The following is a 27686-nucleotide window of genomic DNA, read 5'->3' on the forward strand; positions in this document are numbered from 1 at the left end:
GGGTTGGACCAGTTCAACATTCCCATTTACAGAAAAACTATTAGGAAGAGTTTGGTTGAGTGTCACAAATTATCACTGTGCTCCAAACAGGTGACTCCTAAAGAGTTTAGTGGCAGCACTTGGGGGATGTTGCTACACTGAAAATTGCAGGGGAGCAGACCATACTAAATTATATGCTGCAGCAAAATTGCCTCTGATATCCAGATTAGCTCATTTCTAGAGCTAACTGGTACTTCTAGACAATACTATATTCTATACAATTTGCTTTTGACTATAAAAAATCATTTAAAGTCTTCCATTTGTTGCATCAACTTACCTCATTTCCCCCTTGCAGCAGATCAGAAGCAAGCAGCTGGTGTATCTAACAGAGGAGCAGATGTCATTTCTTGGGTTTTTGCTCATCCCACTGCCCCAAGTTCCATGCTTACAAGTATCATGCTTCCAACATATATGATTTCTGATATAAAATAAAGTTGTTGCAGAGTGCAGTTGATGTACCAATGGCTCAGAGAGATTGGGTGACTACAATACCATAATTGAGACAAGGTGTACTTTCAACACCCATGAACAGAGGAATTAGTTTGACAAGTGATATGTTTTGGGTTTTTTCATTTTTAAAAAGTCCCCGCCATATAACCACCTAGTGCAACCACAGCCACTGAAAAAGTGTACAAGTTCTCCATAGAAACAAAAGTTTTTTGAAAATACTGCATACACACCATGAACAGATGCCTCCCATGGGCTTCCAAAGACATTACTTATTTTTAAAATCAGTACACAAATAAAAGATCACAAATGGTTTCTATTTTAAGGCAACCTCATGCTGTGTCATTACAAGTGCATTTTGCCTCACGCGCTGCAGAGGATGTACAGGTGTTCCCATTTGAGGTGTAAACATTTGGAATCTGTCAGTATACATATTACTTGAATCATGTTGCCTTTTTTTTTTAAGGCCTCATCTACTGTTTTTGGTTTGTTTTAAATAAAAGTATTGCATTTTACTCAAAAATCAAGGTGAAAAGTACAAGAAATGTAGTGAAAATTTCCTTGCATTTGCTTAAACAGAGCAAAAAGCTAACCTGGTGTATCACAGAGTTGAGAGAACAGCTTTGCTAGTTCCTCAGTGGTTTCCAGCTACTCAAGAATTCCTAGCAAGTTAGACAGCTGTGTTAGATGACCACAAACATCAGCCCATTTTCCACAGGCTGTCATTTTTTTCTAGTGTTTATAAGAACTTTATTAGAAGCAAGTTCTCACTTGCAGGAGATAGATGCATATTATTAAATACACCTGAGATGAAGCAATCACATTTTCAGTAAAAACTGAGAAAGTTTCAGATATCAGGATTTGTAAAGAGCCTAAAGCTCATTCTGTAAACTGCACTGTAACAAGAGGACAGTTCTTTACACAGCTTCACCTAGTAAAAAGAGATTTTCTTCTAATAAGGCATTAAGTTAGTTTACTCTTTATGATTCTTTCCACCACATTTATTAAACTTTTTCACTTCTATCTATCTCCCATTCTCATTTCCAAATTCTGCACACCTCCAGTCTCTTTGCTCCAGTCTTCACTGTCAGAATGCAGTCAGGGATAGTTTACAGGCTGCCTGCAAGTACAGGTTCAGAACCAAGACTGGGGAGGTCCAACAGTGCTTTCACACAGCTGAAGGATACTTAGCAGGAAGATGTGGAAACCACTGAGAACAATAATTGTCATCTTGTTGTATCAATGGCATCACAGAGACTACTGAATTTCTACATTCACATTTTAGTCCAAAACTGCAGAAGATGTACAGTAAATGACTATTCAGATATGTATTATTCCTTCAGATACACTCACTTCTACAGTTATCAAGTGTAACATTTCACCAGATACAAAGCTTCAATCTAGGCTCTAATAAATCCTCATACGCTGTGCTAGCCATGCTTCTGTCCTTTTCAGATGAAACTGAGTTACTTGCACAACTCGTTAGAAGATCAAGTGTCTAAGACACATGGCTTCTCATGGTCCCAATCTTAGCAGATTTTAATGCCACTGATGCAATATTCTGGAGAATTGAGTATGTCTCAGTTTTGGTTTTAGTCAGACTTGTCCTTTTTCTTTCCTGTTAAAGGCACTTTACTTGCAACAGCAGATCCTACAGCTGTAACGCCTCCAGCTACAGCAGAAACACTTCCTTTGACTAGACCCACTCCCACGGAAGGCACAGATGTGACCGCTGTTTTGGTAATTTCCAAGCTCTTCCCTCCAATCCAAGCAACACCTCCAATTGTGGCACCAACAGCTCCCTTTGTGACACTGAAGAGGCCACCAGTCACACGAGAAAGCATGCCAGCCTGCTGCTGCGGGTGATCTTTGAGTGACCCTGAGGGAAGGAACAACAAGCAAATCAATCTCAGCACCAGGATTTAAGCATTTTCAAAAAAGTGTTACTCAAAAGTATTTCCTTTTCTAGCCTAACAGCCATTGCATACAGTCTGTTCTTACCTTGCAGGCTGCTTTTTTGGATGCTCATACACCTAGTTCCAAATAACAAACAACAGGGAAACCAAGAAAAGAGCAAGTGGAACCACAATGGGCAGAGCTAGGGAATAAACAGACATGAAATAAAAAGGGGAGGGACTCAGGAGCAGAAATAACATGCTTGGAGGAGGACAACTACTCTAGGAGGTAGCAGGAAAGAAAAAAACAGCTCTAGAGGCACGGGAGACCTCTGTCCAGCCCTGCCAACACACTTTCCACTGCAACATTCCTTAGGAGAACCAGCTGAACAGATCTGTCCCCAGTGCCCTCACTGCCCACAACTTGCATCCAGAGCACAGATTCCAAGAGTCATCTCCCAGCACTCGTCTACTACAAGACGAAAACTAGGGTGAGCAACTTTCCATGCACTGCCAAGACATTTGTGATGGTGCCAGGACTGACCTAGGACTCAGAATTCATTAAAAAACTGTAGAGGTCAGAGTTCCTATGTGCGTGTCTGGAATAACTCAAGCAAAAGGTGCCACCTAAATGAGAGAATTTTCTACAAAGTTGACAAAAAAGGAAAACAAGGATACAGAATAGTGAAACCCAAAGGAGTTGAAAATACTGAAAGTCCTTCCAGCTCACACTAGTCTCTTAATTAAGAAATTGATATAAATTATAGAAAGGGTAATGGAAACTGAAACCATAAATGACAGCCTTTTACTTAAAGCCATGTAATACTCTTGCTGGTTTATTCTAGGCCAGCAGCTTTCAACATGGACATCTCTAGCAAAAATGCACTGCCAACACAAACACACAGAGATCAGAATTTCTATTTACATACAGAAAGTCTTTAAAGCATTACACTCAGAAGGAAGTATGCAGAGGCTGCCATAAAATCCAATGTCTAGGGTTTATTCACTAGAGGATTCTTGTGTCCAGACTAATAGAACTTGTAACAAATTTGGTCAGAAACTGTTTCACTTCCACTTAACTGGTTCACTATCATCAGGGTGAAACAGGCATAAAGTTTTATCCCTCTGAATTTTAAGAGCTGATTTCACTGAATCAGAACTGATGTATGCAAAAAATGATCCGTCATAACTAACTTTAAAAATAATAAGAGAAACAAACAAATGTAACCTTTATGTATTTGTCTTTACCTTACTTCAGGTAGCCAGTCCATTGACATCTACTCTATTTCACAGGTAAATACAGAATATGATGGTGTATAAGTAACTTCTGGTAAGGGCTGGCACATTCCATTTCCATTCTATTTGCACCATCCATGAGCTCTAGCAAACATCCAGCACTGCAGAGTTTTATTGCCAGTTGAATTCTGTTCTAGGACACACATGCCTGGTCTCCTTTTTTCTAAAGAGTATGTTTCCAAAGAATACCAGATCCTGCCTAAATCTAAGGAGATTGGCTCAGTCACGTAGACATGGTGCTGACAACACTAACGTTATGGGTTGATCACATGGGCCCTCCATTAAGAGCTGGGCTCGATGATCCTTGTGGGTGCTTTCCAACTCAGAATATTCTGTGATTTATGGAGTACTGAGAAAATGACACAAGTTCCCTATCCAGCAGTTGGCTCTACCAGGCCATCTTGCAGCCAGCTTCCCAATGAAAGGAATCCAAGAATGAACAAGAGTTTGAATGAACGTCAGTTGCAAAGGTTGGCGCCGCTCTCAAGGCAGAAAATATCACATTAGAATAGCACTATTCATAAAAAGCAGGAGCACAAAAGCTTCTTCTACATATTCTTTAAAGCCTTTGGGCACCAAGCTTGTTGAGCATGATTTGAACAAAGCAGAAGTATTTCTATCTTTAAGAAAAACTGCAAATTAGTTTTGGAATTGAGCCTTTCCTCTAAGGAGTATTCTGGCAGCCTGTTCAGGAAGATTATTTTGCCAGCATTGAACTGGTATCCTTCCATCCACATTTGGCCATCTTTCTATGATGGTGTAAGTGTGTCATGTATAAGGCCTTGCACAACATTCAAAATGGGGTTGCTTTCCAAGGGTATTCCAGTATTTTAACTAAACTCATAAGGCTTGAAGAGTGCAGGTGAATCAGAACCAAAAGGAAAAAGCCTCTTCAAGGATGGAGTTTATGTTAAGATGAGCTGTGCTTCATTCTACTCCCTCTAACTACACCAACTTTCTCCATCTATTTAGACTTCATATTCAAACTAGTTATTGTCATACTAAAAGGAAAAATGTGCAGAAGAAAATAAGTCTTAGCTGCTAACAGATTTTAAATAAAATTTTGGAATAACCAGTGATCATCAAATTCTGCTGTTATACTCTGAATCTGGAAAACCTAATGAATATTCTAGGAAGATAAAAAATGCCCACTGCCCTATTCAATAAAGAATTGGTTCTATTTTTCAGACTACTGTTCACTTTCCATATATGACGTTTAACATGTATCAAACACAATTAAACCTTTAAGGCAAAAAAGCCCCTAACAACTAAGCAAACAAAACCCAGCCTTAAAAATCAGACTTGAAGATAACACATTAAGGTGTAGTTTCCCATCAGGCATTTGCTATCAGAAATGCTTCTGGGATCTTAACACCAAAAGCGCAAGACTTTTTGTCCTCACACCATGCTACTATAACGAGTATAACAGAGCTGAAGAATTTCTGTGCCATGAAAACCTATTTTTTCCTTTCCTCTCATCTTCTTCTACTTGTGTTTCTTGCCTAATAGTTGTTAAGAATAGAGTGAGCTACTTGACTTCAATCCTTTCTGCTACAGTTAGTGGATAATACTGTTGTTCAAATGAAGTAAATTGTTTGGTTATACAACATATAAAAGCTGAGGTGAAAAAAAACCCAGACCAACAAACAGAACTTTAAAAGGCCATTATAAACTGAAAAGCAATGAACCGAGAGGAATCATGACTCACCGACCTCTACATCCAACACATTTGGTTTTAAAGCAAGAGCAGACAGAACACACATAAGAACATGGTTTTTTACACGCCAAGAATGGCTTTTGATCTAGTATATTTCCAGTCACATTATGCAAACAGGACTCTGCTCAATCCTGCCAGTCCACAGCTTAGAAGAAACTCTGCTCATTTGCAACTGCATTTCCTCTGCAGATCTAATAACCAATTTAATATTCAGCTGGTTCAGGAGACCACAATGTCACTGCATCAACGAAGTCAAGTGCGTGCTTGATTTTATGAAACCATGAGATTGTGAACAGTTGGAACCACTGTTAATTGTATGATGGACAACAGTCTCCAGAAGCAGTAATGAACTTTTATTTTTTTTTTTAATGCATCTTGCATAAAAGTCACATGCACTATGAACATAGCAACGCGTCCGAAAATGAAGCTGGGCTCTTTGTCTCACATAATGAATAGCAGAAATAAATGCCCATTAGATCAAGTCATATCTCTGCAAACTAATCTGCAAATTAAGTCCTTCAGTAACTCTCCATCTTCTCTATAATTTATAGGTACAGTTGTTTACTCAAGTTATATTCAGTGGCCTTTTTGTAATCAGGATAATGCAGAAGTGAACAATAATCCAGGTCCATGTCAATGTCATCCCAGGGTTGGTTTGTTTACTGTTATGTAAAAGAAAGTTGAAGTGTTCAGCTTGCAGATCCATTTTTAGAGAGAACTGATTGATTCACTTCATTTCATGAAAACTAATACATACCTTCTGGTGGTTCATCATGAATGTTGGATGGGACTTCCTGTTGATTTTTGTCCATTTGATTCATTATTGCCTGAAAAAAGAAATTCACACGTGCTATTCATCTTTTCTGGCAAAGCATAAATGTAAAATTAATCCAAAATCCATTAATCCAAAATTCAAGTAGATTAAGTTCCATAAAGATAACTTCTTCATTATTAGACAAGCTAGCAGGTCCTGTCAAATTGCTCCTATTTTTATTATCAGACTGTGCTTTTGCATTCTTCAACTAGGCTCAATACTTAAACTTTACACTTGGTGAGAGCTGCCACACCACACCAAGTGCATCTCAAAAAGCAATCAGGAGGACAGCAAGTAGGAAAACAAAACAGCTACTGCCATACAAGAGCTTATGTTTAAGTACTGAAAAAAAAGCCTAGTGATCATAGAGGAGATGGCCACTAGAGAAACAAGAGCAGCATGCCTGTGAGATCTGCTAGTACTTGGAAAGCTGTTTAAAAACACCAAGTCCTTGCAGCATAATTTGAACAAATGCCATGAAAACAAGATGGAAGCACAGCAACAGAAACACACAATTTATCTTGACACGGAACTGCATAAATGGTGTGGTGGAAGAAGCAAACCTAAACTGTTTTAACTCTATACAAACTCTCCAATGGAAACATTTCAGGGAAGATTTCTTTACATTAGAAGCTGTTTCCTAGAGGAGTTCTAGAGCAGCAGTCCCTGACAGAGGAAGCATAAGAGAAAGCTCAATCAGCAGCTCTGATTATAGAATTTTTTCTCTGGAAGGGAAGAAAGTATTAACCAGTCCAGGTTTCCTTCCTGCTTTCCTCCCCCACCAAAGCATGCCTTGATATTAAGTCCTGCCTCCTCCCGAGTCCTCCTGCTAATCTTGCTTTCCCTCCTCAGCAAGCACCAAGGTCAGAAAAAGGAAAAACAAGTCACATTACACCAGTCAGCATGCTTCTCTCTTTTTGCCAGTGACCTCTTAGTTCCTGTCCCTCTGCATAAGTCTTTAAATCATTTAATTTCTTCCAGGAGTCAACAAGCACCACAAAAATAATTCCCGCTTCTCTTGCTGTGCCCAGATCTCTTTGTACATGCCCTGGGTGAGAAAGCAGAGGCTGGGATCTGAAGAAGGAATGTGGAGGCAGAAGCAGGTGAGAAGACTCATCTGGAAAACAAGAGCTAAAATCCCCACAGTATTATTATGAAGTTAAAACATCACACTAAAAACTGGCACCCACATACTAAATCATAGACCTTTGGATGAGAAGCAAGCCTAAATTGAATATTAAAGAGTCCTCCCAATCAGCACTAAGGGTATCAGTTCAGGGCTCAGAACACACAAGGAGCTGAACAGGAAAGCAAGCAAAAATACCTACTACCAGGATGGCCAGTTTGATGGAAATGCTGAACAAGTGCCACTCAAAAGCCAGAAATGCAAACATGTCAGCTAAGAAATAGGAAAGGATCATATGATATCCCAAGCTGAGAGGAAACCACAAGGATCACTGAAGTCCAGCTCCTGGCCCTGCAGGACAGCCCCAAGAATCACACCATGTACCTGAGAGCATTGTCCAAACACTTCTTGAGCTCTGTCAGGCTCGTGCTGTGACCACTTCCCTGGACAGCTGTTCCAGTATCCAACCACACTCTGGGGAGCCTTTTCCTAATATCCACCCTAAAATTCCCTTAAACAGCTTTATGCCATTCCCTTGGGTCCTGTCACTGGTCACCAGAGGGAAGAGATCAGTGTCTGCCCCCCTGCTTCCACTCATGAGGAAGTTGTGGAGTAACAACACACCAGGATGGAAAACACATGAGGACTAAAAGACAATTTAAATAAATTATAGAACTCCTTGTTATTCTTGTTATTGTATTTAATCACAAATAAGAGGAAGAAAATAAAAAAAAATAACCTGACCAATCACAGGGAGCAACTGAGGACAATCAGGTTCTGAGAAAAGATGCAAGCTGAAAGAAATACAATATTCATCCTCACTATGTGAAGTTCCATGTAGGTTTGTTGCTTTTTTCCAACTTGAAATAATATAAAGCACTGTAAGAAAGGGTAGACAGAAGAAACGGACAGGTCTGACATTATTCAATCAAGATATCCCTATCAGGATGAAGCAACTACATTCCTAATTAACATCTGGCCATTTCAGTCATGAAGATGATTACCACCAATGTGGAAAGAGTTTAAACACTGCCTTCCGCAAAGTCCTAAAAAGAGTAAAATAAAAGCCAGAAGCTAGCAAGTCTTAATTCAAACAAAGGAATGAAAAAGTGATCAAAACAGTTTTAAAGCAGACCCGAGACAAATTAGTAAAGCCAGAGGTAAATTATTTTTTATAAAGAACTACCTTCATGAATTTATTTGTATCTAGACAGCATGTAACTCCTAAAAGAACACCAGATGAAATTACTTGTTTGGGCTTCAAAATGTTTCTGCCAACAATCCCACATAAGAGATTCAGAAAAGTTATTTAATCTTAAGAGGACAAAGAAAACACTGTCAGGGATTATCAAAAAGTTTAGAGGGGAGTTGGAGTAAGGTACCAGTTTCAGACATAGGTAGAACACTAGAAACCGTCACAAGACTTCACACAAGGTTTAGTATTTTCTGCTATTAAGAATGTACTGAACAGAGCAACACTAACAGCAGATGCAGCCCACATGAAATCCCTAGAATTTGTTTTACATGACATAATACCAGTATTTAATTAAAATAAGATTTGTCCAACAGGAAGAGTTAGAGTAAGACTGGCAGACAAGACAGGTAAGGGATGCTTTCAAAATTGTCCACCATCTGGTTTAGACTGTCAGATTTGGTTTCAGCTCCTGCAAAGCTAAACAAGCAAAGCAATGGGGGATTTCACAGAAGAGTTTCTAGTCTAGTTTAAAAATACAGTAAAAAAAAAAAGCAGCACATATAAAATCACAGCGCTATATACAAAAAACGGTTAAGATTAGGCATTCCTTCCCTATTGGAATATGAATCCCAATATTACCAGTTAGATTGTGCCTGGGCCAGTCTGACCCTCGCTGCTGGGCCAAAGGCAGCAACTGTGGTGTAAATCACCCCAGAGATACCTTGGCTGCTGGAGATTGCAGCAGGGCACTGAACAAGTCCAGGCTTGTCAGGAACTCCGTTTACCTCAGGAGAGCTTCAGGCGATGGTGAAGAGAAAAAGGAGAGGATTCTGCTGGAGGGTTTAATATCCAGAGGTTTATTCCATGGTTACAGAGGTCTGAACGTGGGCAACTGCTCCAACAGAACGTCGGCCGCATGGTCTGATTAACCTTTTAAGCTCAGGGACAGGGGGAGGGGAGGGGACAGCTGGGCACCAACCAGGTGAAAGAGGCAGGGTCTCGGGGGGGATGACACCTAGACTGGCCAATGACCCCTGGGCATAGGGGCATCCTTTGAACTTGACCAACCACACGATGCCTTGCTGGAATGTTAAGCCTGATTGACAGGACTCACTCAGCATGGGGGCAAGGGGGAAGGGAGAGAGGTATAGGCACACCTGGGGAAGTGACCTGGAAGTCTAAAATGGGACATTACAGCACACCGCAACACTTCCCATTACCTTTCCTAGAACCTCAAGGTCACATAATTGTTGATCCCAAGCTTTTCCTTAAAAGTTAAATAGACATGCTTCACTCACTTGCATCTAAACAGACCCCAGTGGTCTCTCTTCAGGCACTGGCAACCTCCTGCTATCAGGCCCCAGAAGTCAACGGAGAACTACACACACCTGAGAACAGCAGCTAAGGCAAGGAAGTCATTGCTGGTAGGACTGAATTTGTTCTACACAGAAGAGAGCCTTCAGGAGTTTTCAGATCAGAAAGTTGAAAACTACTGTTTGATGGGTGGTTTTACAGGTGCCTGGAAGCATTCCAGGGATGCTAGCTGAGTGGCTGGACTGGATGATCTTGAAAATCTCTTCCAACCTTGATGACTCTTTGATGCTGCAAGAGATGTGCCCAACCAGCCTGTACTAGGTTTTATTCACAGTTCTATGATATCAGAGTGAGTGAAAAGAGAATCACATCACTGTCAGAAAAGTCTCACAGCCTGACCCAAAACATCACTTGCCGCACAAGATCTCGCAAAGCACAATTCACGTCCTTTTGTTTTTCTGTAGAAGCTCTCCAGGGAATCCTAGAGAATCAAAACCAAGATCCAACAAAGAACTCTACAGAAAATTTTCATATATCTATGTTACAGTTTGCATTATGCATCTTTGTATGCAATTTAATACCTCAGGAGACTTGAAAGGCTCTGAAAAGTGATGCAAAAAATCCTGTGTACTAAACACAGTGCAGCATATCTGGTGAACAGGATATGCACAGAAGCATGTTTTAAACCTGACTCCCTTCCAGAGACTTAAGATGAGTATTTCTATTGACTGGAGGTCAAAGGCCTGGAATAACCACTTGGTGGCAGATTACTTCATCCAGTCTTCAGAGCAAAAGGGCAGGAGAACAACTTTTTTCCTCAAAAACTGGAGATAGATTTTACGTAATACTGTGGAGGTAAAAGCACTCAATGCCTCTTTTGTCTATTAAGATCTAGGCTTGTATGTCCTGCTTTGCATCAAAAAGTCCCCCAGTGACCAGACTGCAGTGTATCCTAAGGGAAGGTCCTGTTCAAGCTTTCCCCTGAAGATGCATCCCCACAAAGAAGAGAAAGCAAAGTTCATGAGACCCAACAGAGATTATAACTCAGCTGAAACCAAAGACAGCGACCTAGAGATGCAAGTGTAAGACTTTTGTGCAGAGGTCAGCCATTCAGACATGCTACAGGTTAAGGAACTTTGGAAACTTGGAAGCTGCCCATTCAAAGTCCCCACTATGCACTGAATCATAACTTACAACGATTACCAGTACCGCAGATGTACGCAACAAGGCAAAGATTTATCAGAAACCTGAACTTTGGAACTCTTCTCAGAAGCTTTCAGAATCTTCTTCAAAGTACACTAAGACTGGCCAAAGAAAAAGGGAAGAAGAAAGCAAGCAAAGAGATCTTTCTTCTGCATTTTCATCCTGTGATGCCAAATTCACTTGTGTCACTGCAGAAAAGCCTCCAGCTTCATTTAACATGTTCACTGAATGATGACACGGAATGAGGCAGGGTCTCCATGAGGCCCAAAAAAACTCATATGGACATTCATGAAGCCAAAATTTATCCTATCATTGGCACACTCCAGTTTCCTTCTTCATCTGTGTTTTGTCATGCCAAGAAGTGGAAGCAAACCCAGATCTTAGAACAGGGATAAATGTAAACTACTTCAACTACTTCTTGGGTTTTTTTCCCTGTGTGCCTATGAAGATTTGTCTATTGTCTATTCGTTCAAGAGATATGGGATAACTTCTCATCTTTCTTAACAATATATTAAAATAAACTGTAGCCTTCATACAAAAAAATTAAAAAGTAAAGATCAAAGTCACTCAACTGGTATGAAAGGAAACACACTTCCATACTGTCAGGATATGAAATACATAGAAAGCTTAAATGTTTTACACTGTGGCTAAAAAAAAAAAAAAAGAAATTGTTTAAAAGAAGGTTTTTAATTCAAGAGCTATTTGTAACATTAACAGTGTTTAAGATCCTGAATGAAAGCACCAAGAAGCTCTAGAAGTAATGGCATAGCCACAAGTACATTCACATCAAAGCTGATTGAAATAAAACTTACTCACCAAATATATTTCTTTGTGAAGATTACTAGTCAGTTGTTTCCACGAAAGTATTCTGCATACACCTATAAGAAAGGAAGAATATTAATGACATCTTATGGACCAGTGACTGTCACATACCTGACATGAGTGTACAGTAGGCATCAGGAATACAAATCCCCACTGTATGGAAGAAGCACACTTGGTACAGCCTTAAGATGCCACATTTTTAGAGATTTGTCACCAAGACACCAATTCTTCCTGGGCAATGAAGATAATTTTACTTGCTCCATGTGCTGCCATGAGGCACAATAATCCATGTTAAGACACAAATGCTCCTTAATGAGCCTGCAGTTCTTGGACAGTAATTTGTGTGAAGTTTTAGCCTTCCATTGAGAAGTGGGCTCTAATCATTACAGATGTGTGTAACTTCCAAAGTTTCAGCCAATGCTCTTGGTGTCTGACTTTAGAGACAAAAAGCCCTTCTGTCTCAGCACAGCAAACCTGGCCCAAGCAGCAGCCAGTGAAAACTGGCTTGTTTCAACGCCACTACTCAGATATTTGTGGGTAGCAATGAAACAACCCAAGGATGGGACCAATTTCAGCTGGCAGCTTAATGCTGCTCCAGACGGCCGCTGCAGCAGCAGCCAGTGCTGGAACTTCCACCTGACAGAGCTGCAAACAAACCCATTGCCCCGTCTTGCTCCACCACAAAAGAAGTTCTCTTCCTTCTGGCTACCAGCTGGGCAGGTAGAAAGCCTGGCTACAGAGCTGATGGAAAACAAACAACCCTTGCCACATGAACAACTCTTCTTTACCTCTTTCAGCAGCTGTAGCAGATTTCTGAATGAACCTGATGTACTTCACGTAGACGGAAAAAAGTATATTTTTAGGTATGACAGTTTAAGAATTAAATGTTTGGAAACATTTTTTGGCTTCAGGAAATAATCCTGAAGCCAAAAAAGGTAATCCCACCTATGGCTGCTCTTCAGGGTACAGCTCCAAGCTGCACAAGCAACCCCTCACTATCAGCTTCACTGCCTTACTCCTAGGATGGAAATGTCTGTTTCAGTCTATTACTGCAAGGGAAAGAGTTGACTGAGCTTAGCAAGAATCGTCAGTGCTAACAGCACTAAAGTACAAAAACAACTCCAGGCATGTAGAAAACATGTAGGTAAAAAGCAAGAGCACAGCTAGTATTTCAAGAAGCCTTCAGTTTAAAACTCAAGTTTCAAAATTCAGATTTCTTTACAAAGCAAGATGAGCTTGAAAGCAAGTGTGCTATGAAAAAGAGACTGCATTTTCAAGTAGAGACCACAAGAAGTTGATCAGAAGCTTCCAGGTATGAGCCACAACTTACTTCCAAGCCTACAGCAGGATGGGCTACAGCTTCCTCCAAAAGAAGTTGCTGTAAGTAATGTACATAACAGGCTCACAGTATGCAGGGAACTGAACACAGCTGGGAAGGTAATGCAACATATGGGTATTAAAAACCAAACACACCACAATTAAAAGCAAGAGAGCGGTATAATATCGCCTGAAAAAAAAAAAAAACCCTTAACTCTGCCCAGGACATTACTATAGTGTATCTACCCTAGATGGAGAATGCACCACTTCTCCATCACTGTCAACCAAAATATAGATCACGGTCCAGAAGAGGTCCTACAGAACACCTGATGTTGGCAATCAAGTTTTCTCTGATGCAATGATTTACAAGATACAAAATCAAGGGTGGCATGAACCAGAATTGCCCTTTCCTAGTTCTCCAAAACTGGTTCCTAAGAAGTACATGGTAAATTCCAGTAAGGTGCAAGGCACAGCTTCAGAAAGACCATGAAAACTCCATTTTACTAGTTCTGTCATCCTCTGCCTCCTCCTAGCTCAGTTTTCAGAAGAGCCCTCCCCATTTCTTTTAACACTTTCCTAAAGCCTGAGCTCCAGATCAGTCTTGGATCTCCTTTTGCAGAAGACCCTCAAAGACAAAACTGGACTGTGCCTAACAGCCAGTGGTAAAGCAGCTTCTGAACTTCCTTGCTACCTCTGCTAATAAAATAGTCTTTTCCCTAGCATCCACCACCTCTCTGTTGGCTCCTACCTGACATTTAGACCTGGTCACTTGCTGGACAAGGACCACTTTTCAGTTTGCACTTGTGCAGCGCTGCCCGTTTCTACACAGAGGAAGCAATACTAACTTCTCTGAATATTTAGCCACAGTTTAACAGAAAGCTTTACATGATATGCTGGATAATATTTACTGAGCAGTCTTAAAACTGATGTGCATACAAACCAGTACCTACATATTAAATTAAGCAATCTTGTATGTACCCCTCCAGTTATACAGAGGCATCCTGCCTGAAGCAACACAGTGGAAACACTGAAACATGCTACATGTACTTGATATTTACATTCCTTATGGAGGGACATCCAGATTCAGAGTTCTCATTTTCACCTGAATTCAATGAACAGAAGGAAGCATTTAATTGCATCCAGAGGCAGTATCTGCAGTTCATACAATGCCCAGAACCAGGCATACGGCTAAATCAACTTGCCTTGATCTTCAGGCCACACCACATAAACGACTAGGCTAGGTTAATGTGGAAAGCTAAGCCAGTAGTCCCAAACAGTTCACAAAAAACCTCTTCATATGCTACTCCATCAAGCTGGACTCGAGATACATGGATGAAACAAAGAGCACGTTACTACAGCAAACACCTGAACACTGCAAAGTTTAAAAAGAAGAAAACGCGAAAGAAAGCTTCCACTGGGTCGGAAAAATTCTCGAGGGAGAACAAGACCATCCAGGAGCCAGGCCGAGGCGAGTACGGCTCCTTCCGCTGCCCTCCCTCCCAGGTGGGGGGACCGCTCCTCCACGGGCGCCCGGCCCAGAGAGGGTGGCAGCGGCAGGGCAGAGCAGCCCCCCTGCCCTCGGTCCCGCACCCAGGAGCCGCCCCCCCCTTACCCTCTGGCGGCCGAGGCCCCGCAGTCCCCGCCGCTTCCTCCCCTCGCAGCTACCTGCGTGCCCGGCGGAGCTGCGGAGGCGGCCCGGCAGCGACCCCCGCCCATAACCCCGGCCGGGCCGGCGCGGGCACTGCCGGCATCTCGGCGCAGGGCGGCGGCACTGACGTGGCAGCCAAGGCCGCGGCGGAGCCGCTACTCCCGGCCCGGCCCTCCCGCCCCGCGGAGCCGCGGCAGGAAGCACAAAGGCGGCCGGGCTGTGCCCGCGCCGGGGGCAGGTGGCGGCGGCTCCGCATCCCTGACCCGCCTCTCCCGCCAGCGGCTCCGCCGGGGCGCGCCGGGTGCTCTCCCGCCTCCTCCCCTGGAAGTTCCCCTTCATCCACGGGGAGGCAGGGAGGGCGCTCCAGGGTTGCCCGGCTGGCGGCGGGGCCGGGGGTAGCGGCCGCTCATCCATCCATCCATCCATCCATCCATCCACCCACCCATCCATCCATCCATCCATCCATCCATCCATCCATCCATCCATCCATTCATTCATCCCTCCCTCCCTCCCTCCCTCCCTCTCTCACTCACCGCACGGCACTCACAGCTCGCTCGGCCCGCCCGGGCTCGGCTCAGACTTTACTCCTCCGCCCGTCCCCACTGCCGACGTGGCGCCCGCCGCCGCCCGCCCTGCCGGCGCCCGCAGACCCCGCCCCAGCGCCCGGCGCGGCCCCTCGGCGGCCGGGGGGCGCCGCCGCTCCCGCCCCCTGCCCGCCCCAGGGGCGCCGGGACCCGCCGGCCCCCGCCTCCTCCTGCGCCGCCGCCCGTGCCCTCCCTCAGCGGGGCCGCGCCCCCCTAGGGCCTGCGCAGGCCCGGCCCGACCCCGTGGACGCCGCGGGCTCGGGGGCGCCTTCTTGCCCCGGGGCCGGGCACCGAGGTGGAGGAAGATGCGGGGTAGGGGCAGGGCTGAGGAGAGGAGGGACGGGGAGCCGGCGTTGCTGCAGCTGACCGAGATGCTTCGGCGTGCAGGAGATTGATTGGCTTGTGGCGCTTCGTTGGGCTGGGGAGCGTCTCGGTAGAGGGGTCCTGGTGAAGAGATGATCCCTTAGGGCACCCTGCCCGTGCTGTTGGCACGACGGGGAGGCTGCACAAGTCCGACACAGAGCTGCACCCAGTCCTGTGCCGGCGGCATCTTGGGGAGCCACGACACTAATCCTAAGGATCCGGGTTTATGTTAAGCAATATTTGTATTGCACCCTTCATCCCAGCTACTGATTTGAGTGAGCTGAACTTCTCACATGGCACCTGCAGAGAATAAATGTGTGGTAATCATGGCTTTATAGGTAACTGTACCAATGAGGATAGCTGGGGAAAGATGGGTTTTCTGATGTTCACCCCCTTCTTTGAGACCTCTCCATGAACATATGTAAGGATCCCTGGGGAGGAACAGTGACTTTCAAGTTTGTTAGACAAGGAAATGCCAGATGGCCAAGGGAGAGAGGAAAGTCACAGGTACTTTGGGTTTAGAAACAGAACTGCTTTCAGCAGCACAGGAATACTAAATACCTTATTGAATGCTTCGCGAGTTTAGAAAAGTTCCATAGACAAAATACTACCTCAGCTTCCTCCTTCATTTGTGCATCAATGTGATCTATCAGAGCAATGCTGCATGGGCTCAGAGGGGTTTGCTGATCACAGGGACTCGGCATTCCTGACCTCCTTAAAAGTAACATCCATTTTCTCTGTTTTGGATCTGAATGGGTGAAAGCATCAATGTGGGAGAATCCAAGTGAAAAACTGAGGGTGGTGTCTGATACCCATGATAGGGAGCATACCATGGGTTCTGTCAGGATATGGGAAACACAGAATGCATGGATCAATCATGTTCTTTGGAAATAATACTATACAGACACACAGGAGTTCTACTCTGGGATCTTGATTTCCATCTGGGAGGCTGCAACTCTCTGAGCTCAGTGTTTGCAAAGAGTGTTTACTATTTAGTGTTTACCTGCCTGGTTCTAAGAGATGACACTTGCAACTGTTGACATCCTTTTGGTCTTTGAGATAAGGATATTTTCTTATAGCTACTATTCATCCCTTGCCCTAAGGCCCAGCTGTATACGGTGCTTTCTATACATGCAATGCTCTGCTCCAAATGCAAGGCCTGGAGCTTCTCTTGGCAGCAGAAAGAGCTGCTGCTTGAGTATTTTTTTTGCAATAGAGGTAATCACCCATAAACTTCACAGCACGAGGCACCAAAGAATATTTTGCCTTCTAGTAACTGAAAACAAAAGGCATCCCAGGGATTAACAACTCTTCTTTTCAAACACTGGAAGACTTAGGATAGCACAGGACTTGGGTCAGTCAAATGTTTTGCTGAGCCAACAGAAAGAGCCACCTTCCTTGTCAAGCCCCAGCTACAGGGAGAAGAGCCTCACTGGCAGGTGTAGTAACTGAAATAACATCAGGCTGACATCTCTGCAGACAACAGAAAACAAATGAGCAGCATGCCTGTTACTTTGCTAACCAATGTTGAAGCTGAGGGAAAGTTTTGCTTGCAGAGGTGTTGGCATTGTGACTATTTTTGTTCTCATTTAATATTTCATTTATAAACAGGCTCAAAAATGATCTGTTGGTATATTCAGAAAAGACTTCTTAAGTATTATTGAATCATTCTGAGAAATAAATAACATGCTTTCACTGGAAATAGCATGTAATTACCTTCTTAACAATTTTAAAATGGAAAAATTATAACATTCTGTCTTTCCCTGTGGAGGAGTGGTTCCTTCATTTAGATTATAGGTTTTTACATTTGTCTGTGAATGCACTGTGATTAGAGATGCAGAAAATAATTAAGGAAGGTCAAAATACATACATTTTGTATTCTTTTGTGAGGATTGTGGTTGCTTCTGCTGTAGTAGCTGTGGGAAACTACAGCCAGAGTTGGAGTTTTACTGTGTTGGATTCGATGTAGACCTAGGAAAGAGCCCTAAAAGAAGTCCTTCTCTCCCAGTACAGAACTTAATTTAAAATGTTATTAGTGTCTCCTGAATTCCTCTGCCTTGAAGTTCTATGTTCCTGTTGTTGGTAGGCAACAGAGGAACAGGAAGGCAGAGCTGTGGGGTCTGTGTCTGGTATGTGTCTGGTGAAGTCTGTAGGCATATGGCTGGCAACAAACTCCAGCTGAACTGTTTGCTCAGGCCTGAATGGGGAACACAACAGGAAAGCTTGTGAGGTGTGCTGTTATATTTGATCCTAAAGATTCTGAAGTGGAGCAGCCAAGGCCAGAGATAGACCTTACTGGATGCCATCTCCTAACTTGTATGCCATGGATGTCAGCACCTCTCCATTGCAGATCCATGCCCATGGTGTAATGGATTAGGCAAGGACTGTACTTTTGCAAATTCCAAATATAAATCTACCATGGGGCTTAAAAATGTGTTCCCTGGGTAGATAACCTAGGTTAATAGTGTGCTGGAAGGAAGGAGGGAGTTCAATATCCAACATTTGTTGGTAGTGAGGCTGTTGGCTGATTTTCTACTGAAAAACCAGGCAGGGATGAAAGAACAGCATGCCCCACTCAAACATATAAAATGTCTTCATTGCATATGAAGAGATGTGCTTGGTTAAGCGTGATGCCTCATCTGCAGATGCATCTTGTCTCATAGGAAAGGAAACTGTCTGCTAGTTCTGGTTGACCATAGCATGCAAGGGAAGGAACCCAGAGAAATGAGTTGGTTGCACACTATTTCTGGCTGAAGGATCAGGCAGTAACAGAGATCAAACATAATAAAGTACCCCAACACTGTCAGCTACCAACAAAAAAGCTAGAGTATTCGCCTTTCTTTTTGTAACAGAGTTTTACTAATACAAATTGTGAATAAAAAATAAGAGATTTTAAGTCCTGGGCCGTTAAGTGTTTGGAGGTATCTTTTTTGTTACCTGTGCACACACAAGTTCAAGACATTATCACATTATAATTACATATTTTAAAAAAATTATCAAGAAGCATGGTTTTGTGATTGTAGTCAGCTCATTACTGAGCCATTAGGAAACTGGTTCCAGCAGTAGGACTATTAATGAGTTGGTTTCAACTAGTGTGTGTGCATTGTGATTACTTGGCACTCTGCCTCAGTTTAACTAAGATTTTAAATTTACATTGTGCTATTCAACCATGTCTTGCACTAGTGTTTATAAAAATGAATAGATTTAATTATCCTCATTTTATAGGTCAGGTCACGGTGTCATTTTGGGGTCAAGGGACAAGACTGAAGCCACCCACCCCCTGAAGCAGTCTAGATCTGTTGCTCAACCTGCAGGGTGGCATTTTTTCCATACGACTGAGAAAATGATTGGGTGGACTTTGACAAACCCTGAACAAAACAATTACAATAATATTATTTAGTAGAACTACAGTACATGGTTTGATGTATTTGTTGAGATTTGCAGAGATCACAAAAAAGCTTCATATCTGTAGAAGTGCAGCGGCCAATTAAAAAAAATTTCCCTTTGACGGGAAAATGATCAAAGTAATTGAAGTGGTTTCTCAGAGCTTTAAAGAAAAAAAAAGAAATATAATCACATAATAAGAAACACTATTGTTCCTTCTGTCACACTGTCTTCATATTATCAGCAATTATTTGATGTTCTAATCTTGCAAGCCTTATGAATATGAGCAGTCATGAGTAGCATGAGCAAAGTTTGCTGAAACAAATGAGCCTGGAAAGGTCAGATCCCTGCCTTGAATAAATAGGTACAAATTACAGTATTGCTGTTTAATCTCCTAGGTGTGGTGTGCTGCGTAGAAGAGCAGCAACTCTTGTGACATTTTGGGTTTCACTAAATTTTAAATAAAATGTCCTTCTTGCTGTTTCCCAGCTGTGTGCTCTTCTTGCTGTTGTGTTTTCATAAGCTTTTTTGCTCTGTTTTATGCAGGTGGAAGTTTGAGTGAGTTATGAGTTGGGTGTGTGTTCACCCACTTTCATAGCATAACCTCCAAAGAAAACAGTTGGCATGGGAACCTTCCCCAAGAGGTTGACATTTAAAGTAACACTTTGTGCTTAGCATGAAGTCACTCCTCAGGTTTATCTCTACCATGTCTCCATTTTTGTTATGAAATAAAACATTATCAGATTTACAGATCTACACAGCAAGAAGTCCTTCCATGTTTTTGAGGTTACAAACAAAGCAAAGATAAAACCCGGCATGTGAAGGCACTGAGCACCTCTTTCCTTGCTTTTCTCTCCCAGGAAGTCTCTGCAGAGCTGAGTGGATGCCTTCCACCCATTTAATTAGACATTCAACTCCCTGCTCTGCTTCCTTGTTCTTTGCAGTGGACTGATGAAACACACAAGTATTTGGAAAATCAGGAGGGACCTCCAGACTTTGTTATAGCTATTTAATTATTGGGTTAGAGATGAGCAACAGCTTTCAGGTATTCTCAGCACCTTTCAGAGATGGCAGCTTAAGAATGAGCCAATCCATGATGTCTTAAGGTCCAGTAAATGGTCTGATCACTGCCAGCTCCTAATCAGGAGAGCCAACAGCTCGCCACTGGCTCTCAAGTTGGGAATATCACAGTAGTGGCATACCAGAGATTCTTTTTGCTGTTACTGTATTTATTCCTGCAAATGAAGAGACAAATATGAAACAGAGAATTGTAAAACAGGTGTGGGAACACTCATAAAAAGTACCTTCAAGTCTAATTTGAACTACAAGTCATCTACTTCAAATAACAAAGATCCTATTGATACTGTTAAGGAGTGAATACTTGATGACACAGTTTTCTAATGCTGTCCCTGATCTCTGCCCAACCACACTGACAGTTGGTGTATTGAGTGGATGAAAGGAACATTCAAAAGTAAAGGAAACCATGTGATTTCACAAACCCCAGACTCAAGCCTCTGAACTTCATCAAATACAATCCCATACACAACTAGATTAAATTCTGCACAATGGTTTTGTACCTTTCTCTATGTGGAGTGTAGTTTTCTTCTTTCTCCTGATTTTCCAAATCAAACCCTATACTTCCTTTAATTATTTTTCCTATTAAGGAAACAATAAAAATAATACCAATGATGGTGATGGCAGTAGAATTACTTTCATTTTAAAGCACTGTACTGTACTCACTCCTATAATGCAGCTAACAGTCTGTAGAAGACACAGAACACCTTTTTTGGGGGGAAAGAATTTATGAGATTGTGGTCCTTGCTTAGGTGACTTTCCAGTACAACTCTGTGGAGCTCCCTGTGGAGCAGGGAGAGGCTGGGTGTCAGAGGTGTGTGTGTGCAGTCAGCCTGAACTCCAGCAGTGGGAGCTGCAGCTTTGCCAGATCCTGCCATGGGTGATTTGATAATTATTGCTGTGCTAGGAGGATGAGGAGTGGGAGGGAAAAAACATGGTTGTGGACTTGGGGTTACAAGGACTTAGAAAGTTTTTATCTGCCATGCACTGCACTCAGTGACTTTGCAGTTCTGCAATCCTTTTCCCTTCATTAGTCATATCCCTCTGCTGACCCCTCATTAACCACTTCCCATCATTAGCTACACTGTTAGCTCTGACCCTGTTTTAGAGTTTGGGCACTAAATAACAACAGCAGTCTCAGCTTGCTTGGCTCCAGGTCCTCTCTAACAACATTAAGTGCCTAGAGTAAAAAAGAAAGAAAGTGAAACATCTTTTTAAGAAAAACTGTGGAATGAGGAAAGTCTCACAAAAACGGATAATCCTTGGAAAAAATATAGTGTATTATATCCACTGTGCATTATGGGGAGTGTGATGGAGCTGATGCCCCTTCTTCATTCATAGATCCAAAAAAATTAAGCATATAGAAAGGAATGCTCTGACTACTTGTTGATTATGAAATGGCAACATGATAATTCTGATTATATACTACAGCCACACCCTCTGAATTCACCCTAGCATTTCTAGGCAAAACTGCCTAAATCAGTCCCATTTCTTACAGATTAATTCAAACACCTTTCTCTTTGGGAAGGTTCCCATGCCAACTGTTCCGTCCTCACTGACATCTTATAGTGTTTGGAGCATTGCTATGGAAAGAGAGAATGAGTTGCCTGTAAATCTTAACATCTTAGAGGCAGAAGGCATGCAAGGGCTAGCTAAACTCATTTGGTATTTGGTATTTTTCAGGTCCTGTGAGTTTGGAGGTCTCTGTCAAATTTGGAAAGATTGTGCCTTGCACTGCTGCAATAAAGGTCACAAACCCAGAGAGATGAACTCCCTGGGCTAATCCTGGCTTTGCTGGCAAAACCCTTTCCATGCGGCACTACATGTGAAACAATGGTCGAATAAACTTACATAAGGATTAGTACATCTAAACATGATATTCAGCAAAACTGCAAGCAGAAATGCCTTTTATTCCTAAATCACCAAGACCTGATGATGCAGAACATTAGAAAAATGTAATGGTGAAGCACAGAGATACATATTAAAGGAGAGCTTATATAATCTCAATTTAATTCTTCTTCTATTGACGTGAGTTTAGATATGGAATAACGTGAGGGGCTCAGACCAATATGAAAAATTAAATCTGACCCTCCACATCCATCTTTCAGGTGAATGGAGGGTCATATTCTTTAGTGCCAGCAGATGGCATCCATACACTTTGGGATCCCTGTTCACACTTCCCATTGCAGCAACACAACATTTTTCTCTCATTGGAGGAGCCTGAGTCTCTCTCACACGAGAATAGCTCCCAAACTGGTAAGGAACTTTGTTTTTATAAGGGTCAGAATATTTCCTCTACATTGTCTAACCTGATAATTTAGTGGACTGTGAGGATTAGATCTATTATCTCAGAGATTGAAATTGAAGTTAGATCTCACAGAAATTAACTACTACTATGTACAATCTGTCATTTGCAAGACACTTTGATGGAAGCTGGGAGATTTTCATGCAGTTGCTCTTTCTTGCTCTTTCATAAGAAGTTTTCTAAGGCACTTCATTATTCTGAGTTCTTTGGATTAAGCAGAGTATATAGAAATCCAAAGATTTTACAAGTGCATCATTTATCGAGCATTGCCATGAACAGTTTGCTTGGAGGAAAACAGCACAAGGATGCTTTAGAAGTAGTTTTTCAAGAGTGAATGTGAGACCAGAAAAGATACTGTTGTGTTTCTAGTTTTTCAACATTCAGAGGAAACAGTAGGAAATAGCTGAAGTTTGACTGGCCAGCTGATTTCCACTTGCAGAGCAATGAATCTCAACAAAAGAAATTAAATATTAAAACAATTTTGATATGACAAGGCCTGCTGATAATATACTAGAAAGCAAAATGATTGATGGATCTCACAGAAACCAGACAGATTCCAAAGGACAAACTGAGTATTTGAAACACTCATAAATGTAATATGAGAATATGTTGTTTTTGCCCTCTGTATATCTTCAAAATAACACAGTAATGAGGGAGACCAAAATTATTTCTAATCTTTTGGGGACTGAAGATTTCATTAACCTTAGCGAGCTCCAGGTTAGACTGTACAACAACAACTCACAAAGACAGGAAAAAGAGAAAAGCTGCCTCGAACTCGCCAAATACGTGTCTTGGTAAACCCAGTGTTACTGTAAAAGCATTAAGTGGAAAACCTGTGATGGAACTGAAAGTGAACAGTGCAGTACTCATGTATAAAGCTAGATGGCTGCAGTGGCACACTAAGAATGTCCACATTTGCTAATTCATTGTGGATGTACTTTTGTATTTTGCTTCATGTAAAACAGTTTTTTCTGTCTTCATTTCTTGACATTTTTATTATGTACAAATTCCATCTACTTTTGTCCTCTGTTTCTTCTAAATAAAGTTAATCAGCTTTAAGATTTGCATCAAGTGGCTTTGAGTATTGACAATTTGAAGCCAAAACTATTTAATTTTAAAGTAAAATGTTCAGTCTATATTTTTTCTACATAGCTGCTTCTTTAACTATAAAGAACAGAGAGAAGTTTAAAAAAATTAAGGTAACTACACATATTTTGAGAAATATCTTTTTAAAAAGGAATTTTCTGGCAGGCAACCTGCTTTTATCATAATTTTATAACCTTGCAGAATATTATCTCTCAAGAACTCAATTATTACCTTAGGCAGTAAATTGGCACAAAAGAAACTTAACAAAAAGATGAGCAAAGTGTTGGCGGGTGTGGGAAGGGGAATACATCTTAGTAGCTTACACAGGCATTTCAGAAATTTTTTGGGGAGGAAGGGGGTGTTCTATGTTAGTTTAAAAGATTAAAGTTTGCAATCTGCACTAGAGGAGAGTTCTTGCTAAAGTCTGTATACCAAAGCTGGCTTTGAATTGAAGAACTGTTGTAATTAGATTACTGTAAATACAATAAGAAACTCACTCCTGGTGGTCTGGGGAGGAGTGTCATAGGGCACTGGAGAATTGTGTTGGTAGGATTTGGGACAGTTTGACTGAAAGCAGAGAATACAATCTCAAAATCCTTTTAATCTTCCCCCCACCTCCCCACTTCTTTGGGGATTTGTTTGTCATTAAGTAACAGTCAAAAGATTAAGGAAGTATAAAATGACATTAAAGCTCACAAGTACTTCTATAAAATTATCAGTGCTAGTGTAGTCTTCAGCAGGGTTTGCTTCTGCCAAGACGGTCTAAAGCCAGGCAAAAGGGAAAGAAAAGAGGCAGGCAGGCACAAAACAAACGCCGTGAACGTGCAAACGCCGCGAACGTGGGCTGCGGTGCCCGTTGTGTGCCTGCGCCGCGAGCGTGAGGCCTCGCCGAGCTGTTGCTATGTGTCTGGGCTCAACAAGCTTAAACTTTGCATGGCCCATGCTAAACTAATTTGAGTCAATTTGTCTACATCATTTCAACAATCGTCCCGTGCATTTTGAATCGTACATACAACGCTGCATGATAAAGGCCCACCGAGCAGATGCCGACTGCTCATTCTGCCGTGGTCCGGCTGTTGCTAGCTCTTCACCATGGTTTCTCCATATCCTAGAGACAATGTTAGTTTTTCCATGTTGAGGTTAAGTCTGTGCCTGGCTAGTTAAGACTTTTCTTTACAGAGGATAGCTCCTATAACAACTGCCAGCTCTAAGCATGACCTTTAAAAATGAAATGAGGGAGTGTTAACTGGAGGGATTTTTTTTTTTAATCTCCCAGGGGAGTTCAAAGGAATACAAGGAGATTTTGCAAGTGAAGTTTTAAGCCTGAACAAGAAAGAGACACCAATATCAGATGATGTTATAAGAAAGCTGATCTAACCAGCTTACAGTTAAATAGCTTCCATGTAATGGGTTTTGACTGACTCGTAAACATGTACTTTGTAACACAGTTTTATTTTTGAAATTGAAATCAAACAAGAATAAAGAATTAAAGCAACTCTATGCCTAGGTAATACAACAGGACTCATCTGCAGCCAGTGCAAATCAGTATAGCTGCAGAGGGAATAAGCTGCATGAACCCATTTTCTACCAGCTAAGGATTTAGTCTTTGAGAGCATCATATTTGGAAAACTCCAGTATTTGATGAGTAAAAGAGCAAGAAGGAGCAGTAAAAATATACTACATTCTCATGTGTGATAAATCCCTGCAAGAGGCATTAAAGTCCATGTGTTCTGTAGGGAGACAAAGCCTATAAGCAATGTTTTTATTATTCTTGGATTGCCTTGATAGTTTCTCTGCATACCTCTGCTGAAAAAAAATTACCTGGTGAGTCTTGCAATTTGGAGCCCTGGATAACTCCAGGGACAGACTGGCTGTTTTTCTCTCTCTCTAATAAGCTACTGAGGATTTTTTGTGGCACCCACTAAATATGGCAGCCATTTTCCCATAGCAAACTTTGAGAAAATTTTCAGTTTTGACTGCATTTCCAAAATAACATAGTTCTGCCAAAATTGTCAAAATCTTAGTTAGGATTAAACTTGACTGGTTTGGGGGGGTGGAAGAGGGTCCCCCCATTTTTTTTCTTAAACCTAAGGTATTTAGGGTAGCCTTTCTGAGTTAACCAAAATTTTATTCTGATGAAAAAGAAACAAGGATATATTGTCTAAGGAGTCACTTTGTCCCTGTCAGAGAAAAATGCCAGTGAAAATCTCTCAGTGAGGTCCATGTTTTGGAAGATGTTTTAATGCAGAGGTTTGGGGTTTTTTTCTCTCTGGGGTATTTGCTCTCCACCTGATAAAACCAGAGAGATGGGAAACATGGACAGCTCTAAAAAAGAGCTCAGAGGCTCTTTTTAAAATGCACATCCTCCAGGTGTGCGCTCATCACATTCTGATTTGAATTTTAGGCCTCAAAATAAAGTTCAGTACTTCATTCAAATTCAAATGAACTGTGCTATGCTCTGGCAGCCTCTAAGCAGGCCTGCAACACCTCAGAAAGTGGAGGGGGCAGCAGCAGCTTGCAGACTAAATCCTGGCTGCCTCAGAACAAAGATATTCTAAAAATCTCTCTTTTCAGGCAAGCTGAGCAGAGAAAAGGTGCACATGAAGATCTGAGATGTTCCTTCCTTCAGTGCTACAGCTGATAAAGATGCAGCAGAGAGCTACATGTTAGAAAAGCTGAGTTTGAACTTCCTGCTGATGGTGGTGCTGTAGGAGTGTTACAGCATTATGGTAGTTCCTGAATTTTGGGAGGGGGGTGGATACATTGGATATAGATGCTGAACTCCCCTATGAGATCCAAGGGAACAAGGATCTGCCACTGTTGATGGAGTCAGTCACACAAATAAAAGTGAGCTGATTGCAGATAGGTTTACCAAGGGTCTTTGAAAGACAGTATCAGCAATACATCTGATCTAAACAACATGGGTTTATAGGACAAATGTGGGAGATGGTGAGTGCCTGAAGTTAAAAAAGGAGTTGGGAACTGCAAGGACTGTTTTACACCTCAGCCCAAAGTAACATCTCTGGGCTGAGCCTTGGCTCCCTTTGGGAATCAGAGAGAGAAATTTGCCCTCTGGGAAACAGAGAGAGAAATTTGCTTCCATTTTTTCAGAGGGATAACTCAAGTGAGAAACCTTACCCTTTCCTGGGCATAGATGCCATGACAGGTACAACTGCTCTCAGGTTAGAGCAATGTATCCCATCCTCATGATGCCACTTTTGTTCCCATGTGTACAACACAGTTCAGCACAGAAAGCCTCTATCCAGACCAGTGTTGCTCTAAAACAGATCCTTTTCTTTCTAAGTATTACTTAGCAAGCAATATGCTTCTCAGTAAGCACTCCCTTTCAGACTACTGATATTCCTGGTGTCAGTAAAAGTGTTCATGTCAGTATTAGAAAAATCATCTGAGCATCCAGCTCTTCCAAGAGCTACCCAAGCACATTTTTTACCTTATTTATAATGCTTCTTCACCCAGCTTGATTTCCCAGTCAACAATAGAGGAAAGCAAAAGGAGGTTCACATAGGACGAGTTAGTTATTAATTATTAATCTACAAATTTTGCAACATCCATAAATTTTATCAAGACAAAGGTGTCTGGCCTTAGCACTGTGCTGGGAGCTGCAGGTCTGTCCCTGACTAACCCCGCCTGACATGCAAATAGTCACAAATGTCAAGACAGAAAAAGCAAAGATTTGCCAGATTTTTCTCTGCAAAGGACAAGATGCCCATAGGGAGCCATGGGCCACCCAAGCTGGTCTCAAACAGCGCTTTGTTCCAGGGGGAGCAGCCCTGTGAGAGTGCCAGGGCAGTGCTGGCCTTACTCTCTGCTCTGGGCATCAGCCTCTTCAGCAGGTTGGGCATACAAATAGGACAGGGAACCTCGGTCCCACAAGCACAGATCTCAGCAGAGAGCTCTCTCTGGATCCCAGCAAGGCTAACCTTTGTGCTGTGAGTGCTAAGTGCTTTTCTGCCAATGTCACAGCCAGCTTGTTGCAGGCCAGACTGCCACTCAGAGGTCGCAGGGAGATGCCTCCAAACCACAGCCAACCTTACCC

General features: G+C 42.1%; 1 protein-coding gene across 3 annotated transcripts; it reads right to left on the reverse strand.

The window, feature by feature from the left end:
* Positions 1-894: 894 nt before the first annotated feature.
* Positions 895-15452, reverse strand: TMEM263 (transmembrane protein 263). 3 transcript variants are annotated; one of them, XM_054275572.1, is made up of 4 exons: positions 15367-15452; positions 11863-11924; positions 6152-6221; positions 895-2365 (listed from the first exon to the last, which is right to left on the reverse strand). In XM_054275572.1, exons 3-4 carry the CDS (start codon positions 6213-6215, stop codon positions 2079-2081), a joined length of 351 nt encoding a protein of 116 aa, XP_054131547.1. In that variant the 5' UTR covers positions 6216-6221; positions 11863-11924; positions 15367-15452; the 3' UTR covers positions 895-2078. The 3 variants fall into 3 exon arrangements, with proteins under 3 accessions (XP_054131547.1, XP_054131557.1, XP_054131566.1); XM_054275582.1 differs by having other exon boundaries at positions 15381-15446; XM_054275591.1 differs by lacking the exon at positions 15367-15452 and adding an exon at positions 14798-14818.
* Between the last annotated feature and the right edge of the window lie 12234 nt (positions 15453-27686).

This window comes from Melozone crissalis, unplaced genomic scaffold (assembly GCF_028551555.1).
Source record: "Melozone crissalis strain CALT ecotype California unplaced genomic scaffold, PUWL_Pcris_2 ptg000004l_1, whole genome shotgun sequence".
Taxonomy (NCBI): domain Eukaryota; kingdom Metazoa; phylum Chordata; class Aves; order Passeriformes; family Passerellidae; genus Melozone; species Melozone crissalis.

Bases quoted from the DNA above. Each gene is read 5' to 3' on its own strand.
- TMEM263 (XM_054275572.1), bottom strand. From the start codon at position 6,215: ATGAATCAAATGGACAAAAATCAACAGGAAGTCCCATCCAACATTCAT. The intron at 2,366-6,151 runs GTATGTATTAGT...TCCTTCCCTCAG, and splicing joins TCATGATGAACCACCAGAAG to GGTCACTCAAAGATCACCCG.